This window comes from Osmerus eperlanus, unplaced genomic scaffold (genome assembly GCF_963692335.1).
Source record: "Osmerus eperlanus unplaced genomic scaffold, fOsmEpe2.1 SCAFFOLD_516, whole genome shotgun sequence".
Lineage (NCBI taxonomy): Eukaryota > Metazoa > Chordata > Actinopteri > Osmeriformes > Osmeridae > Osmerus > Osmerus eperlanus.
This window is the reverse complement of record NW_026911405.1, coordinates 1-19,956: the sequence shown is the minus strand read 5'-3', so window position 1 is coordinate 19,956 and position 19,956 is coordinate 1. Positions and strand designations below refer to the sequence as shown.

At 47.6% G+C, this 19,956-nt stretch overlaps 1 protein-coding gene across 1 annotated transcript; it reads left to right on the top strand.

Moving 5' to 3' along the window:
- Nucleotides 1-1,394: 1,394 nt before the first annotated feature.
- Nucleotides 1,395-19,950, top strand: LOC134016045 (formin-binding protein 1-like). Its single transcript, XM_062455467.1, has 7 exons — nucleotides 1,395-1,526; nucleotides 7,848-7,976; nucleotides 8,520-8,666; nucleotides 10,198-10,392; nucleotides 12,497-12,592; nucleotides 17,926-17,940; nucleotides 18,225-19,950. Exons 1-7 carry the CDS (start codon nucleotides 1,395-1,397, stop codon nucleotides 18,315-18,317), a joined length of 807 nt encoding a protein of 268 aa, XP_062311451.1. The 3' UTR covers nucleotides 18,318-19,950.
- The last annotated feature ends 6 nt before the right edge of the window (nucleotides 19,951-19,956 follow it).

The following is a 19,956-nucleotide window of genomic DNA, read 5'->3' as shown; positions in this document are numbered from 1 at the left end:
GGTGAGTACAGGAAGAACCCAAACTGGAACAAGCCTCCACCACAACACTCAGACACACAGCACTACAGCAATACTGCAGTAGTACTCCCTTCCCCCAGTACATTTATATTGCCAGTACCACACATTGTAATACAGAAATACCACTATAGTACTACTATGAACCAGTAGACCACTACCATAATACTCTGGGTCCCCCCTTAGCCCACTGTAGCTGGCTGTGGGAGTATTTTGTCATTCCTTCCTCATTACATCCCATACCTTCAAGAGGACACAACAGCAGAGCAGGGAAACTGACGAGGATTAGTGGATATCAAATGTACGCAATTGTCAAAAGGAAAATCATTAGGGTGGGATTTATGCCGGATTTGCAAATACAACGCCATCCAACCTTCCCGCCTAAGCCGTGCTCTCCTCGCTGGGTAAAACCCCCCAGTATGCATGCTGGGAAGGAGGAGCAGAGAGGTGAACACAGGAATCGAATCGTCACAATCTATTGTGTTTACAGTTACAGTGTGACTTTGCGGTGGGACCTTGACATTGGACATTGTGAAGGATTTAGTTTGGCATGAACAACGAAGGATTTGGTTGATATGATGTCGTTAGTAAAGAGGAACCCAGCTATCGGAGGGTTTGAGTCTGTACAGGACCCAGCCGCTTATCTCGGTTTGACATCCGTGTCACCAAGAGATAGAGGGAGGGAAATAGAGACAAAACATCAGCTAGTGTGTTTGCCTCTGCTCTGCTCTGCTCTGCTCTGCTCTGCTCCTCTTCTCTTTTCTCTCTCTCTCTCTCTCTCTCTCTCTCTCTCTCTCTCTCTCTCTCTCTCTCATCTCTCTCTCTCTCTCTCTCTCTCTCTCTCTCTCTCTCTCTCTCTCTTCTCTCTCTCTCTCTCTCTCTCTCTCTCTCTCTCTCTCTCTGTCTCTCTCTCTCTCTCTCGTTATTCAATGATCTCATTGTGCGGGCGGCAGCTAGGCAGGCTAGGCCTGGTTCAGAGTGCACTCTCACAGAACAAGTGCGGATTGTTCCGACGGAGATCGGGAGAGAGACGTGGATGAATGGATGGGTTCGGAGCGCAAACATCCACCAGAACATTGGTTTAAGCTCCAGACTCGACTTTGAGAAAGACACCCCTTTTTCCCCCCCAGGTCAGAATGTGTCTCTTAGGGGGGCACGGGAGTGTGCATAGGGCGCAGGCTAGCGAACACCGTGTAATGGGATTGATGTCCATGCTGCACAATGCTGGGCCCAATACACGACATGACGTGTGCATACACTGGGTGACGTCCAGGCCCCTCCTTCATAAAGGTCAAAGAGCTGCAGTATGTTAGTGGTGCATGATAGCATGTGTAGCTGGGTATACATTGAATGTTTGGAAGTGATTGTCCATTGTGTTCATGGTGGGCCCCTCCTCTCCTCTCCAGTACAAGAGGAAGTTTGAGAGGGACTGCAAGGAGGCCGACCGGGGGCAGCAGCACTTTGAGAAGATGGACGCCGACATCAACGTGACGAAGGCCGATGTGGAGAAGGTACGCACCGCCGCGGGCCAATCACACGGCAGGCCGCCGGCTGTGCCGGGCGCTCCTCCCCGCACGCGCCGACACAGTGCACCTTTCACTCCGTCGCTCCCTCTCTCCATCTCTTCCTCTGTACATCTCTCTTGCTCTTGCTGAGTTTAGAGGCACAGCATTACAGTGTCACAGTATCTCAGGCCAGGGCAGTGTGTGTGTGTATGTGTGTCAATGTGTGAAGGCATCCATTGTTTCTCAGAGTTGTCCAGTACAGCTTCCCCAGAATCCTCAGCCCCTCATGATCACCCAGGAGCACTGAGCTAGCAGGCTGGCCACTGTGCAAAACTGGGAGCTGTATGTGTGTGTGTGTGTTTCTGTGTCTCACTTCCTTATTTATGTGGAAAGGAGTGCGTGAATGTGTGTGTTTTTGCATGTTTTGTGAGCGTGTGTGTGTTTGTTCTCACCAGTAAATCATCCTCTCCATGACTACCTAACACCAAGGCCTTCAGGGTCCTAGGCTGATGTCACTTCCTCTAGGCCTCGTCAGCCGACATACCCGCTGATATCCGGGCCTCGAAACCAAACAAGTCCAACCGCCGCCACCCGCAAGGCATTATGGGTCGGGAGCGTGCTGCGTGCCTCATGATCCGCGGTGGCAGTGGACTCTGAGCTGACACGGTTCAGACCCGATTATGATGCTAATCTGGTCCGGAACAAGGATCCTCTGTGTCCCCGGCCAGACCCGGGGCCAAGAAGCCACAATGGGTCCAGTGCTGCACTGTACCAAGCTGACAGGAACCAACATATCAGCGCAACGCAGAGACAAGAGGAAGGGGCGAGAGCAAGAGGGAGAGAAAGAGAGAAAGAGGGGACAGAAACCGAGAGAGAGACTCACTGGACTTGTCTGTTAGGAACCAACATATTATCCCTCGGAGACAGAGGGAGGGAGGGTAGGAGGGCGGGAGAGAGGAAAAGAGCTACGATGTGATGGACTGACAGGAACCAACATCCCCTTTTTGTCTGCCCACCTCCTCCCCGCCCCCACACACACTCATCCCGGCTCCCATCATAGAAACAACCATATCAAACATATACACATGCTCATCCATGTACACACACATACTCACACACACACACACACACACACACAACATCCATACACACCGAAGCCACACAGAAATATACCTGCACACACACAGCCAGTCTGTAGAACAGTATGAGCTTGTCTCTGTTCAATGGATTTGTGTGTATTTGTGTTTGCAAAACTAAGAATCAGAATCAGAATTCGGTTTATTCGCCATGTATGTTATACAAACACGGAATTTACTGTGGCAGGGAGGTGCAAAACACTAAACATATACGAATCTTAAATTAAGTAGCTACAAGGCTATCATGACAGATACTCTTCTGCAGTAACCCAATGGCCTTCCTTTTATAGGTACTGTCAGCTTCCGGCCATGTTGCTATGGCACAGCGTTCTGATGACATTATGGGATGTTGCATATGATTCGTGGTCCATTGGTGGAGCCCTTTGGGCCATTGCTTGTAAGAGCTACACAAATGAACTTAGAATTTAAACTAGATTTTGAGTGTAGGAGGATTTTGTGAGCTGCAAGTGAAAGCAGGGGGGGGGGGTAGATCAGTGTTGCTATGGAGTTTGTTGAGTTTATTATGGCCAACGGAATGTCTGACACATAAACATAATTCCTTTATGATAAACAGGCCGAACATATTACAGATAAACACGTGTCTGACGGTACTCTTATTAACACGCACACACAAACACACACACACACACATTCACTCACAAAAACATGCAGCAACAGACGTGTAAAGCACAAACATACACACATTTGCTCATACACACACAACCATCGTGCGTGAACATCAGTCATAGTGGGGTTCTGACCTGGAGCTTTCTGACTTGACCAACCCAGAACTCTGGGGTGTCAGAACAGAAAGGACTCAGTCTTTCTCAAACCCTCTCAGCCACGGCCAGACTTCATAGGAGTTGTTCTCCATTTTTTAAATGTCCTGCATCTCCTCTCTAGGAGTTACTCAACTTTTTTCTTCTTTCTGTTGTCGTGGCAAGGCCGTAAATGGCCGGAAATGAATTCTGAAACAATGTTGTGTGTGTGTGTGTGTGTGAAAGTGTATGTTTACGTGTGTGTGTGTGTGTGAAAAGAAAATGAAGTAAGACGGATATGTTGATGCAACTTTGGCCTCCAGTGTTGGCAGGTTGCTCAAGTCTTGCTACACATATGCCATTACATCACGTCAAGTTTTTATTCTCTCTATGTGTGTGTGTGTGTGTGTGTGTGTGTATGTGTGTGTTTAAAGTAAGTGTGTTTGGGTGGCCTTCTTGATTTAGTAAGCTGTGTAATAGACTGGATCCCAGATCCTGGCAGAGGAACCTTGAGAGCCTGGTGTTCTGCCTGGGTCTCTGCTCTGCTGAGGCAGAGGGAGAGGGGTTAGAGGCAGAAGGGATGACGAGGCAGAGAGAGAGAGAAGCTGAGAGAGGGAGAAGCAGAGAGAAGGAGGAATGGAGAGGCGGAAAAAGGTGGAGGCAGAGAAAGAGTGAGGAAAAGAGAGGCAGAGAGAGAGAGCAGAGGAGTTGAGAAGCAGACAGATCAAGACTGAGTCTCACTGTCATTTCGAATACCTCTGAGGATGACATCACTGGAAGACATGACATGTCACCACCTCCAACCTTCGAGTTGAGTTATAATGATTCCAGCCCACATGTGTGAGTGAGTGAGTGTGTGTGGTTGTGTGTGTGTCTGTGTGTGTGTGTGTGTCTGTGTCTGTGTGTGTGTGTGTGTGTGTGTGTGTGTGAGTATGTGCACGCGCACTCTTGACAGTGCGTGTGTATACTCCCACATAATTGGAGGCACTAGGTAATATGTCAGCTTGCAATGTGATCCTGGGAGTCAGGTGGCTGAGCGGTTAGGGAATCGGGCTAGTAATCAGAAGGTTGCCGGTTCAATTCTCTGCCATGCAAAAATGACGTTGTGTCCTTGGTCACCCTACTTGCCTCGGGGGGAATGTCCCTGTACTTACTGTAAGTCGCTCTGGATAAGAGCGTCTGCTAAATGACTACAAAAATAAATAAATGAATGATCACATTGCAAGCTGACCTATTACCTAGAAACAGGAACACCTCCCTATAGCTTCCAACTTATCTTCCACCTGGTCTATCTACAGCACTAGCTCCAGTTTCAGCCTCAGCCCTGGCCCCACCCTGGCCCAGCCCAGCCCGGTCCTGGGCTTGGCCCCACCCCACTCCCAACCCCCTCCACAGCCCCAATCCTAAGGCCCAATCCCCTAGTCTCAGATACCTCCAAACCAGCCTCTAAAGTGAGTCTAAAGAGACGAGAGTTGGTGGAGCATAAAAGCTGTGGTTTGGAGGCAGCAGCTGGAGCAAACCTCAAACAGCTCCCTGTCCTCCCCTGGCCTCCAGAACCCTCTCATCGGGGTTTCACACCTCTGACCACATCCATGCAGGTTCTGGCTCTGCCTGGGTTTTAGAACCCTCAGTCACACTTTCACTCTTCGCCTTTTGATTGGACGAGGAGATGCTTGACCCATATGAGGGAGGGAGCAAGGGAGAGAGAAATAGACAGAGATAGAGAGCGCGGGGAGGGGGGAGGAGAAAGTATTTAAAAGAATACTGATCAAATTTAGCCTTCTACCTCCATCTATGAACTGGCCCTAATCTGGGGTCATACCACCCTTGTCTGTGTTGCATAGCAACCTGCTGACTGACAGGATATGAAGTAGCTCTCGCCGTCAGCCACCTCTCACCACTTCCTCTCAGCGGGTTGTCTGTTCAGGTTCCATGGTCTGTTCTGTTGATCTAGTTGTTTATGATACCTGTGTTGCCATAGTCACAACATGGTTCCTGTACTGCGAAGGCAGGGGGGATATTTGTGCTCTCACACTTCCTTTTTTTAGAGAGCCCTCTTTCAACACTCTGAGCGTGTTTCCTTTTTTACTCAAATCTTGAAAGGAAGTGAATTTCTCACCAAATTCTGTAAAATTACTTCCAGAATTACTTCCACACTCTGGAAAATTAGTGTCAAACATAAGTGTTTGTACCCCCCCCCCCTTTTCCCCTCTGTGAAGCGCATTGTGTTGCCCACTGGTATGAAATGCGCTATATAACAAAAGCTTTATTTGATTTGTTTTCTGAATGTGAATATGTGATACCAAAGTTGTTAAAGGCCTATTGGCAAATCAGAACAGGATGTGATGTATTTCGGTTCTGTACCAACTTCCTGTTTTTATGGAAGTAACCAGAAAGTAGTTAATGTCCCTTTTTTCATGTGTGTGTTTGTGTGTTTTCCTAATTTATCTTCTGCAATGCCTTGAAGCGAAGCTTCCACAAGGTAGGTCGTTTGAGCAGAGCCTGCGTTATGTCTGTGAGAACTCCCACTGTCTCAATCCTCACACACTCATAATCACTGCTGACACCACACACACGCACGCACACACACACATTCACACAAACATGTGCACACATATCATCCTAATCACTCCACAGCACTGTATCCTAGTTGTCCTCCGGTGGACTGTCTGGCCATCTGGAGTGTTACCCATGGTTGTCTTTTACCTGTGGTATTATTGATTCTCTTCTATTTGAGTTGCACTCCAAGTCAACCTGTCAAAGCTATATATCTATTTCTAGTTGGTGTCTGCATGGGTCCTAGTGATGGAAGGCTGTAGGCTTGGCTTTTCTGACCGTTTTCTTTTCATACCCTTTTTAACGTTGTTACAGAGTCAGCCTGTACCAGCATTCAGGAAGCTCATAGATGCACTGTAGAAAGAGCACGCCATTTTTGTGGTGTCTGTTTCCTAAAAACTAAGTGAGAATTCGCTGTGCATGCTGGGAAGAGCAACGCGACACCCTTCGCCGGCGTCATTTTCCTCGAACCTAAACAGGAAGTGATGTAGTGCAGTTGAACCTTTCATTTCTTTAGGTTTTCGAAATCGGCGTGGATGCCAGGGCGATATGCCCTCAGTCGTTCAACAAACCTGCCTTCCTCTGTTCCTGCTTCCTGGTTGCACGGACACTTATGCGCCGGCACACTGTAGATAGATGATAGGTTACCTACTCACGTGACCCAGCGGCTACAGTTCATGACGGGGCTTCTCAGGCGTGGCCCCATGCTCTGTTCATCCCTGTCTGTGCCTGCCAAAGCCATTTCCCACAGAGTCACGGCCTGTCACAACCCCCTGGGGTCAGAGTGGAAATACTTCTGCCTGTTAGCTTTCACCTCTGTCTGCCTGCCTTCTCTCTGTCGCCATCTCCCAGCCCCACAGCCTGCGAGTGTGCGCGACAAAGAGTGTGTGACTGTGTGTGTCTAGGTGTCTATGTGTCCTTGTTGTGCGGGTGGGAGAATCTGGACTACACTTCATCTCTTCTCCGGTCCAAGAGGTGTAGGAGGAGCGAGGGAGTGGAGGGGGGGAGAGGGAGGGAGGGAGGACACGTTGTTCCTCCTGGTCATGTTCCTCTCAGTGTGTCCGGTGATTCTGGCTCCTTGTCTGGCTGTGTGGGTCTGAGGCTGGGCCGTGTCCCAGTTAAACCTCTCCTTGAGAACCACCACTCCCGAGTCTCTGGTGTGTGTGTGTGTGTGCCTCGTCTAGAGAGAGAAAGACGAAGCAGAACTCCACACCACGTGACTGAGATAATCTCCTTTTCTCCATCTGCTTATTATGGATCTATAATACACTCCACTGCTCCGCTCCTCTTTCTCCCTCTCTCTCTCCCTCTCTCTCTCTCTCTCTCTCTCTCCCTCTCTCCCTCTCTCTCTCTCTCTCTCTCTCTCTCTCTCCGTCTCTCTCTATCTCTTTTTCTCTCTTTCCCCCTCTCTTTCTCTCTATCTGTCTTTCTTTACCTCTCTTTCTATCTCTGATTCTCTCTCTGCCTCATTTTCTCTCTCATCCCCTCTCTCTCTCTTACACACACACACACACACACACACACACACACACACACACACACACGTTTGATTGAGGATGTTCCACCTGGCCAACATTGACAAAGCCAGGCCGCCTATTACTGTAATAGACCATGTAAGGCCTTGCTGACTGTGTGTCAGTGTGGTGTGTGTCGAGCCAACAGAATGCTGTGTTTACCATCGCTGCTCCTGCTTCTGCTGAATTTACAGAGGACTTGCACCTGCAATCCTGTGTGTGTGTGTGTGATGTGTCAGTTTATACAGTGAGTGTGTTGTGTTATGTCTGATATCATCGGTGTATGTGTTGTTAGTGTGCGTGTTATGTTATTAAGTGTGTGTGTGTGTATCTTGTTCACGTGTGTGTTGCGTTCTCCTCCAGGCGAGGCAGCAGGCCCAGATGAGGCACCAGATGGCATCTGACAGTAAGAAGGACTACTCTGACTACCTGCAGAAGTTCAACCAGGAGCAGAATGAGCATTACTACACACTCATCCCCAATATATTTCAGGTAAACACTGAATACTCATCCCCGATATATTCCAGGTAAACAGTACCACACACTCATCCCCGATATATTCCAGGTAAACAGTACCACACACTCATCCCTGATATATTCCAGGTAAACAGTACCACACACTCATCCCCGATATATTCCAGGTAAACAGTACCACACACTCATCCCTGATATATTCCAGGTAAACAGTACCACACACTCATCCCCGATATATTCCAGGTAAACAGTACCACACACTCATCCCTGATATATTCCAGGTAAACAGTACCACACACTCATCCCTGATATATTCCAGGTAAACAGTACCACACACTCATCCCTGATATATTCCAGGTAAACAGTACCACACACTCATCCCCGATATATTCCAGGTAAACGTACGCTGAGTATGTTCATGATCCCAAGGTTAGGACACTCAGTCTCTGTGCAGACTGTGACAACACATTTCATTGGAAAAAGACCATAAAGAATCTTGATCTGGTACCAGGAATATTAGGCTGACGTTGTGTGTGTGTGTGTGTGTGTGTGCGTGTGTAGAGGATCCAGGAGATGGAGGAGAAGCGGATCGAGAGAATGGGTGTGTGTATGAAGACCTTCGCCGAGGTGGACCGACAGGTGGTGCCCATCGTGTCCAAATGTCTCGACGGCATGACCAAAGCAGCTGAGTCAGTCGACCCCAAGAGTGTGAGTACACACACAACATACACACCCACACAACATACACACACACACAACATACACACACACAACATACACACACACACACAACATACACACACACAACATACACACACACACAACATACACACACACAACATACACACACACACACAACATACACACACACACAACATACACACACACACAACATACACACACACAACATACACACACACACACACACACACACACACAACATACACACACACAACATACACACACACATGCAGCAGTGTCCCCTGCCTCATTCCCTAAGTTTTGGTATCACCACTACAGTCTAGCAGAGGAAGTCTGGGAGAGGGGGAGAGACAGAAAGAGAGAAACCTAGGGGTTGAGAGAGAGAGAAAGAGAGAGAGAGAGAGAGAGAGAGAGAGAGTGAGAGAGAGAGAGAGAGAGAGAGAGAGAGAGAGAGAGAGAGAGAGAGAGAGAGAGAGAGAGAGAGAGAGAGAGAGAGAGAGAGAGAGAGAGGAATACAAAGAGAGAGAAGGAGCTTTTAGGATGGACGAGTTAGCTTGAGACTGTTAAAAGGCAGGCATCGCCAGCCATCCGTCGTGTGAGCGTTTTGCCAAGTTAAGGCTCAAATGGAGGGGCCGTTCAGATGTGTTTCGAGGTTGGCTGGTGTCTTTTATGAGACCCAGTCAGATGGTGGATTAGAATGAGTCTTGTGATATACGGCGATGTCTCATTCTGGCTGCCTGCCTCACTTGATGTAGTGTATCCCTGGTGGGGTTGGTGTGTGTGTGTATGTGTGTGTTTGTGTGCGGGGTTGTGGGGATTAGCTGCTAGGAGATGACTCAGGCTCAAGTCTGCAGTAAACAGAGGGAGAACAACACATTCACATGACCTGGTTCACCCCCCCCCGACCTCACTCCTCTCTCCCCTCCCATCCCGTCTCGTCCCCTCCTCTCCTCCTCTCCTCCTCTCCTCTTCTCCTCTCCCCTCCTCTTCTCTTCTCCTCCCCCTCCTTTCCCCTGCTGTTCTCTGTACAACAGCTCCCTGATCCTTGAACACTGACCCCGGGTCTTATCAGTGTCGAATGATACCCCACATGCGGACACACTCACACACAGTGACGGTGATTAATGTGTTTTTTCCTGTTTCAGCCCTGAGCCCTCTGTTTTCACCATAGCTCCTGTCTGACAGATTCAGGTCTTTCCCCTCGTCCCGCTCAGTTTTCCCCACACACACACACACACGCACATATGTGCACACACACACATACACGATGTTGTCCTGTTCATGGTTGTTGTCTTTGGAGCACGCAGTATAGGAGACAACAAAGATGTGTGCGTGTGTGCCTGTGTGTATGAGTGAAGCATTTAGAGACCGTTCCACTGTCCTGGGTGATGTTTACCCATGATCCTTCAGAGGGAAATTTGAGAGTTTGGTGGTAAAACACCAAAACAATGTTTTTTTCCAATATGACTCCTCTCCACGTATTTAATCCCCTCACCCCCTCACCCCCTCTCCCAACCCTTCGCCCCTCCCTCCCCAGGACTCTGGGCAGGTGGTGGAGTCGTACAAGTCGGGCTTCGAGCCCCCGGGGGATGTGGACTTTGAGGACTACGGCCAGGCCATGAAGAGGACGGTGTCGGAGACCAGCCTGTCCAACTCCAGAGGGGAGCCCAAGGAGAGGCCGGGGGGCAAGAGCAAGGTCAAACTGTGGCCTTTCATTAAGAACAAGAACAAGGTAACAAACACACACGCGAACATTCGAAAGTACTGCGATACCGCCAAGGTTTACTGTAGCGCAGGAATGATGGTACGTTATAGGACCTTCACGGCTTCCTCCTCACTGAACAGGAAGTCCGTAGCTTTTATAGCCAATACAGCGCATCACTTTGACTGTTCAGTCAAGGTTTGCAGTATTGGCCATGTTGTTTAAGTGTAGAAATGTAGAATCTTTAAAACGCAAATGGGTCTTAGATTTTTTTCCTTTGGTTGATCTTAAATGACATTATTGCTGATAGTTGTAATTTTCTGTGGGATGTTTCATTTCCATTTTTGTACTTTTGGCCTTTGTTGAGTGCCTTTGGTTGGTAGTATGTTTGTAGTCATTACACCTTAGTGTATTTTTTTAGTGTTAGTGTTGTTGTTTTTGCTTGCCTCCCCCCCCCCTCCCCCATCACCACCCCTGCTGGACACCTCTAGTACTGCAGTCACCCCCCCATCCACCCCTCGCCAGACACGACTACTCTTTAACACACTCAAGACTAACTGTACTAGCCCCACCGCCCCCCTCCCATCCACCCCCCCCCCCCCCCCCCTCTCTTCAGTTAACCCCCCCGGCCCGCCCCTCCCTGACAGAATAACCGGCTGCTCTCAGACTCTCCGTCTGTCCATCCTGTGATAACAGTTTTTCAGCCCCGCCCTCCTCTTCCTCCCCGTTCGATGGCTGATCTGGCTGGACGCCCCCCCCTCCCCCCCCCCCCACAGCTTCCCAGCGGGAGCGAGGGAGAGATGGAGGGATGGAGGAAGGAAGGGAGTGGGGAGATGGAACCGTTTTAGTGGGATGGTATCCCTACGAAGGAGTGGGGTTTTTGTGGGTGTGTTTGAGTGTGTCTCAGAGAGAGAGAAAGAGAGAAGGGGAGACAAGGAGAGAAGTGTGCCACCTTTCACTATTTCATGTGTGTATTTCTGTTGACTAGAGAATAAGGGTTAGCTAATGTGAACTGGACCTCACCGACTAGGCCACATTCTGCAGACTCCGAGTCTGAGGAGAACAGAATGTTCTGGAAAGAGTGTAGGATTGGACACAGAGATACACTCTGAGTATGCACTCACAATGTCTTATGTACACACACGCACACACACACAAACTAAGCTTAGAAAAAACAAAATTATGTTTCATAATGAAACTTTTCGCTTCATTTGAAGGCTAGTATGGCTATCTTTAGATTACTGTTGCATCAGACAGGATGAATGGGTCCCAATTCAATTATTGCCACTGCTCCATAGTGACCAGCAAGAGAGCAGTTGAAACGCCACTGGCTTGATACTTTCACTTTTTACTCACTTCTTTGGTTCTGTAGATGCACGTCTGAATCCCTCTCTTGCATGTTCACTGACTAAACGATGCAAACTAAACTTTGGAACGCTCTCTCTAACCCCCAAATCACTGGTTCATCACCTCTGCCGTGGTTTGGAATAGTCCCGTTTCTTCAAACAATGCCCTGAAATTCAGCCGCTGCCACGAGAGTTTCTAGTCCGAGCGTCCGAGCGCTGGCATGGGAAGAGGACCCAAAACACAAACTAAGAAACACGGCGCGGAACGTTCGCAGAATGAACTTTGCTTGCATGTGCTTAGTGTGACACTCCCTAGCTTCGCGCGCGCCAGCTTGCTTGTCAACCCTCACACTTCCTACTGACTAACTGACTTTCCTTTGATGTCGTCGTGTCCGATTAATTTGTCAGCGTCAGTGTTTTGACTCTGAATAGTACACACAGAATAACAACTGAAAAAACTGGGTTTGACGTTTTTTCGTTTTTTTTTTCTCTTTCTTTTTTTTCGGTTGTCCCCTGTGTTCACTGTTTATTTTGCTTCTGTTATCCGTTTCTTTTTTTTTTTTGGTAACATTTGTCGGAGCCTTATTCATCTCGTGTTTGTTCCCTCCTTTTTTCTTTTGTCTTCTCTCCTTGGAACCTGCCCCTCCTTTTACCTTCTCTCTCTCTCCATCTCCGGCTCCCTCTCTTACTGGTAGCTTATGTCCCTGTTAACGTCCCCCCACCAGCCCCCCCCCGCCCCCCCGGCCTCGTCCCCGCCCTCACCCTCTGCTGTTCCACACGACCCCCAGTCTCCCAAGCAGCAGAAGGAGCCCCTCTCACATCGCCTCAACGAGTTCATGACGTCCAAACCCAAAATGCACTGCCTCCGGAGTCTGAGGCGAGGGGTAAGTGTGTGTGTTTGTCTCTCTGTGTGTGTGTGTGTGTGCCTGTCTTGTGGCAATGTGTGTGTGTTCGTGTACTCTCCCCTGTCTTTGATCGCCCCATGTGAAAACACTGTAAGGGGGACGTGACATCGTGGGGGAAGCTCTGATTGCTCTGAGCCAATCAGAAGCCCCGGCTCTCATTGATGCATCATGTCGATTGGAGGTCATAACTACTAATGGGTGGAGACAGACAGCTTATGACCTCGAAATGACACAACTCAAATTACAAACAAATAATGCATCTAATTGAAGTTATTTAAGTTAAACCAAATACACATCATCCTACCAGTCATGTTTGGTCCTCACGAGTTCCAAAAGTCAGTCGAATCCAGCAGATTGATTGAGGCCCGAAGGCCTGTTTCCCTGTCCCTGTCCCCCATGCAGTGTTTCCCCTCTGACCTGCTTCTCTAGCATGCTCCCACCAGCCCTGCTGTCTCTCTGAACCCAGACTGTCCGTACTGTCTGTCCAGCCGTCCCTCTGTCTCACCACACATCCACTCTCCATCCCCCCCGTCCTCTCAATCTCCATCCGACCGTCCATACGGTCATGCAGAAGCTGGACCCGCGGCTCACAGAGACGTCGGTCTATGCAGGGATCTCTGCCACGTCCTCACCACTGAAGCCAGCAGCCTCGGCCAATCGGGAAAGAGTTCAGGCTGGGCAAAGAACTTGTATTGATATTGTGCTTCTCTACTCTTTGGCCACCCGCTTCTGCCTCCGTCATGGTTAGGAGGCGTGATAAGGTCATAATGGTTCAAGAAGGTTCTCTTGATTGACGAGACAGATATTGTGTCCTTTTTCAACTTTGTATTGGTTTACTACAACACACCTATCTCCTACAGGCCAGCTACTTAGGTGTCGGGTGTAGCTTCGATTTCAACATGAACAGAAGCTGGTCTTTTAAAGTGGGTCTGGAGTGACAGGCCACAAGCCAGTCTGCTTCACAGCTGTCAACGTAGGAACGGGCGGGGCACTCACGTGCAACTTCCTGACTCAACCGATAACGTTTTGTTTGTGTTGGTGGATGCAGTATCTGAAGGGCAGTAGTGTCCCAGGCGTATGAGAGTTGTATAGGTTAGCAGTCGAGCTGGATCAGCGACATGGCCATGGTCATAGTCAAACAATAGCTCTGAGGGACGTTATCAAAGAGGAAATGACATAAAGGTGAACAGAACAGGAAGTACGTTTTTTCGGTTGAACAGATGCAGCAGGAAGTGGGAGTTTCTTTTTTTTACTCATTTCTTTTTCATGTTTCCTAAAGAGGAAGTGTTGAAACAACTCTTTGAGCACGTGAAGGGGTGTTCTTTGTTCAGTTTTTGGTCCCAAACCCAGACTTTGAATTTATTGAATCGGTTTGACCTCTAGTACAACCTCTTGTGGAAGGATCGGCCCGACCAGTCAGAGAAGGTTTTGGTTGATCACGACCAGGTTTCACTACATCTGACATCCTTATCCTTACTCATCCTCTGTCATGTAGTCCATGTCGGTTTAAGTATTCATGTTCTTTTCCTGTATATATACGTTTAGTATAAGTGTTAATATTTCTTGTTTTGTTCTATTCACTTTTAACTATGTCAATAAAAGTACATAGAACAGTAATACAGCCTGATGACCAAGAATGAGAAAGAGAGAGAGAGAAAGATGAGAGACACTGGGGATGAAAGAGAGAGACTGATAAAGAGAGTGACAGAGACAAGCTACAGGAGGAGAGAGAGAGAGTCACAGATACAGAGACAAGGAGAGAGAGAGAGAGAGAGAGAGAGAGAGAGAGAGAGAGGGATTGGTAAGGATCTGATTCTCTCCAGACAGTGATGAGGTGGCCAGTTGACCCCGGGTCTGGTCGTCAGGGTTGAATCCCAGCCCCTGGCTTGACCGTCCAGCAGGCCTCTGCCATCTGCTGCCAACCAACTAGCCATGATAGTACCATAGTAACAATTATGTCTGGTACCATAGCAACAGTACAGACTAGTACCATAGTAACAATACTGTGTAGTAGTATCATAGTAACAGTGCATGCTAGTACCATAGTAACGGTACTGTCTGGTACTGTAATGACAGGAATGTCTAGTACCATAGTAACAATACTGTCTACTATCAGTGTATCAACAGTATTTTTAGGTTTTAGGACTTAGGCTTCAACTTTACCTTTACGTTTTATATATTTTATTAATTACAGTATATCTGTTACAATGGTCCCAATGACTATCACAACAATGACCGTGGTGACAAATCGAATGACAACGTGAACATGAAGTTGTAATTCTTAAGCTACATAACAGGTGTTTGTGGTTTGGGGCTTTAGAAGTTGATTGGAGAGCTGGACAAGGTTAGGTTCACCAGGGGGCCGAGCTGAGTGAGCGCTCAGAGCTCAGAGCCTGTTCTACCCAGCATGCCTCTGTGGGAGGGGCTGTTATCCTGCCCACCCCACCCCTCCCCCCCCGGCAGCCCACACTCTGATCTACCGCCAGGCCAACTGTGTGTGCGTGCGTGAACAGAGTTATGATGGAAGATGAATTTGGAGAGAGAGAGAGAGGAGAAATAATGAATGCCTGGACATGTGTGTAAGAGAGAGAGAGAGAGAGAGAGAGAGAGAGAGAGAGAGAGAGAGAGAGAGAGAGAGAGGGAGAGAGAGAGAGAAAGAGGGAGCGAGGGAGGGTGAGCCTTTAGTCCTCATTAGTGGGCCTGTGCTCCAGTAACTGCAGGTACTGTGTTCTCTCTCACCATGCCCACCACAGCAGCAGTCCCCTCGCTCACTCTGCTATCACAAAGAGCTCATGAAGAGGACTCTGGGCCAGCCCACTTACGCTTTCGAAGCCAGGAAATACGTTGTAAGTGTGTGTGTGTTTGTGCGTGTGTGTGTGTGTGTGTGTGTGTAGAAGAGAGAATATGTGTGTGTGTGTTTGCGAGATAGAGTGAGGGAAAGAGAAAGGAAATGAACTGTGTGTACTGAGTGTGTGTGCGTGTGTGTGTATGTGTGTGTGGGCCGTGTGTGACACAGACAGTAGTGTCATCAAATCATGATAAGAGTTCCATTCGCTCACTGTGCTCTCCCATGTACTCATTTATGATGCACTCACAAAGAAATACGCACACATTTACTGAGTAAAAAAAAAACACATTTCACAGTGATGAAAGATGATTTCTTTCCAAACACAAAGTCATCTTTATCTTCTGTCTGAAGGAGGCTTCTGTCTGTCGCTGCCTCCGTGTTGTCACATGGCCCTGTCACATGACCCCAAACAGTCAGTTGATCAGAGAGGATGACCTCATCACCCGTCCCTCATCTGAGCTTGTGTCCCTCCGTTACACCCCTCCAGCCGGCCAGCCTCCGACGGCCCCAGACCCACCCTGACGATCATCTTCAAGGGATTCTCAGAGTATCTCGAGCCCTGAGCACTGATCCAAGCCTCAGGTTAGCAGGAGAATGGATGCTAGCTCCCAGCTAGCCAGTGCTCTTATCTGTTAGTGCTCTTTCTCATTGGGATTTTAAGGGTGTTAAACCTGGGTTCAAATACAGTTTCAATCCCAATCAAATATTTCGGTACTTGATTGATCTTGCCTGGCCACGATGGTCTCAACAATTCAAACCGCATACTTGTACTCATACTGTATGACCTGACTTTAGGCAGACTCAATAAACCCCCAAAGGGTTTCTAAGGATGTGAAACACTGTTTGGCCCAGGTCGGGGTTCTGCATGGTCAGACGGAGGTGCCGGTAACCCTTTTTTAGCCTACGTTTCCCAGAATCTTCCCCTCAAAGGCTTTCTGTGTGCTGGCATTCTACATATCCACCCATTGTAGTTTCTGTGGCCTGTGCATAAGGACCATGTATATACCTGTTTGTCTGATGGTACTAGGTGGTTGGGGTGGGTGGGTGTTGAAAATATAGCCCAGCCCACAAAGAAAATACAAAATGGCCATCCATACGGTAATTACTAAACAGGCATATCCACATACAGTTGTACATTCAGAGACTGGAGATGCACCCGACTGCATGTACAAGACGACCTAGGCTGAGCGTGAGGTAGGATCTGAACAACTTGCTCCTAAGCTTCCTACTGTACGGTTCCTGTGTAACGGTTGTCTGTTGAGGAACAGAGAGAAGGTTTTCTATGCATGATAAATAGATCTCTGGAGACAGGGGAGGGCAGGTGGATGACTCGCTTACTAGATCGGAGAGGAGTATTGATCATCCTGAGAGCGGCCTGACTGCCTGTAACAGGATTATCAGTCATTTGCCGGAGCAGCTGGAGCCGGTGGTTGTGTGTGTGTGTGGCAGAGAACCTACCCTCCGTGACTCCCCGCTCACTATCAAACTCTCCTGACCCATGCTTTACCACACTAGTAACATGTAATACCCTGACCCTGAGGTGCAAATTAACTCCATCTGAATTTTGGGGTTGTCCGTTCCTCTAATTTGCCTCTCGGGTAAAGATGAATCTTAATGTCGTGGTTCCTTTGCAAGTTCTTCTCGTAAAAGAAAAGGCTGTAGGTTATCAGTCTTAAATGGGATGTAGTCTTTGGCTTAGTGACTAGAACACAGCTGTATGTTTTAGGTTGACCAGCGTGTTCCAGTACCAGTACAACACCATCTCACCCCCTCCCCGTCAGGGTGTCAGTCTGATCATGTGATTTTGTCCGCTGCCTTGTTGTGCCGCGTGCTCCTAGCGCCATCTGCTGCCCCTCTGCTTGTCACTGCAGTGACAGGATGGAGGGATGCAGGGAAGGAATGATGGAGGCGTTATTGCTGCTCCTCTCTTCTCTTTCTGTCTATCCATCTGCTGTGTTGACTCTTCCATCCTTTCTTCTTCTTTTTCACGTCCTTTTTCTCTCTCTCTCTCTCTCCCTCGCTCCTTCCACCGTATGCTGACTGCAGATTTGTGGCAGCCTCTTCGCTCCCTCAGTCAGTACACTTTAAACACGTTCTCATTTTCACGACTTGAATGTTGAACTTCACCTGAAGAGGAAAGAGTATGCATTTGGAGCTTGAGTCATTTGTTGATGTATTTATTCAATTCATGACCGAAATTCCGTTCTTTTGACGCTTAAAAAAATCGGCAGAGCAACAATTCAATAACAAAAGCAAAGTCTCAAGTCATTTTCCCAGCTCTTAAATCCTCAAATGGTGAAGTTCAGCCAAGGAAAGCTTGACCATCAATGTTCGTGTCAACAACTTCTCTGCTGTGTGCTTGTCGTTGAGTGACCGGTGCTCTTAAATATTCTGCCAATATTGACCTATGTCTGTTGTCTCTTTCTCTCCTGCTCACCTCGCCATTATTCTCTCCCCCGTGAAGCTTTCTCTCAAGCTGGTAAGCATGACCACAACCGTAACAACCGTAGCGGCATGACCATTAGTTGCATGCACGTCCTCCCAGTAACTCATGGTCGATAACTCCGTAATCGTTGTGTGGTGTTCTGTTTGAATGGTCGTTTTATTTGATTAAATTGTATTCATTCTGTTCTGACACTAAGACGGACTGTCAGAAAACCCTTGTTGTTGTCTCATTTGATCTTGTTTTTTGTTGTGTTTGTTTGCGTGTCTGTGTTTGTCGTCCTGTTTTTGTTGTGTGGCGTTTCTCCCAACTCGGTGCAGATCACACTCAATTCCCACATCCGGAATCTCATTGAGGTGATCAGAATGACTCCGTGTCGTGTCTGTCTATCTGTCCAGCCGTCCGTCTTGTAGCTCTGTTACTTCTGACTTTCCGTGTCGCTGTGTAATCAGTAGTTTCAAAAACGAGAAGCAAAAGCTGTAGATATAGTTGCTAACTTTAACAGTGATAATAATATTTTCAAAAATCCTTCAGATAAATGGTTAAGGTCATTGTATTTGGGATTATAGAGACACAAAACACTGCTGCTTCTGCTGCAAAACACTGAATCGGAGTGGGTTTGACTGTCTGTTTTGGCAGTGAAAACTTCTGGTATTAGATCCAGACAGTACTGAGACTTAGGAATACAAAGTACTTTCCACTGGAATGTGGAAGGGAAGGGGAAGTATTACCTTCTCCTTGGGTGGAGAGTGAACTCTCTCAGGTGAATGGAGTGGGGGTCTCAGAAGCACTTCTGCAGATCAAAAGGTTGCAGGTTCAAATCCCCCTGTAATGAAAGTTGCTTTGGATAGAATTGCTGCTGTATGAATATAGATTGTATGACATATTTTATACATTATTAAAACAAATTGTTTCGGATGCAATTCAACACTTCATTAGTTCCCTAAGGGCAATTATACATTGAATTAATCATTTAGCATATGCTCTTATCCAGAGCGACTTACAGTCAGTACAGGGACATACATACTTACCCTTAGGGTATAACATTTTTATCAAATCTCTTTCGAATGGAACATCTTCATTATGTTTCAGAAACACACAATATCTAGCCAGAGCATGAAGGAGAATGCTGATCAATACAGATTATCAAAGGTTGACCCAATCAATAGTCCATAAACGACTGATTACAATCTGTGTACATTCATAGTTCCTCACAGTGATGACTGTAGATAAGTCATCTTAAAATGGAAAAAGGATCATTGTTCCAACATGATTCATAACATATAAGATCTGGTTCAGTCAAAGCTTGATGACAATTATTGAAAATATTGTTTGTCAATGTGATTCAAATTACAGTACCGTTATTTCACAAAAATATGAAGGTATGGTACAATGAAAACATGTTTTATTTCTAACTGCATGATATAATAGCATGACAAAGGTGGTGGAGGTGGTATGAGGTAGTGGGATATACACAAGCCAGTATGTGAATGCTATTGGGGAGCATGTGACAGAGCATGTTTGAGTGACAAATGCCTGTTGTGTTGCCTGCCCGGTAAGTGCTGCATTGTGGTCCAGAAATAATGGGTAAGGTCACCTTGGTAACCCCTCTGTTGTGTCTGACCCCTGGCCTCTGGGCCCAGGACAGAGGTCCTCTGATCCAGCTAGGATCGATATTCCTTCGTCAAAATGCGAGCTTTCACCTATTCTATCCACACATGACCTTAAACAAAGCAGGAATTAAGTGTCATTTGAATCTCTTTGAAAACCTAAATCCACTTAAAACAGGGAGACCAGGCCATCAAGCTATTCAATTGTGAAACCAGGTCATTGAAATCATTAAGTGAAACAGGTCATTAACAGAATCTGGTGTACTGAAATCACATTGGCCCCTCAAGACGATAGCTCTCCGAGACAAGCCCTGCTCTTCCATTATAAATCTATCAGTGGGCTTTCTGAGGTGCAGTGTGCAGTGTTCTGACTGTGAATGAGGTGACTCGGCTTGAACATGGCCCGAGACCAGCGCACGCTAATAATGACTCATCGGATTCC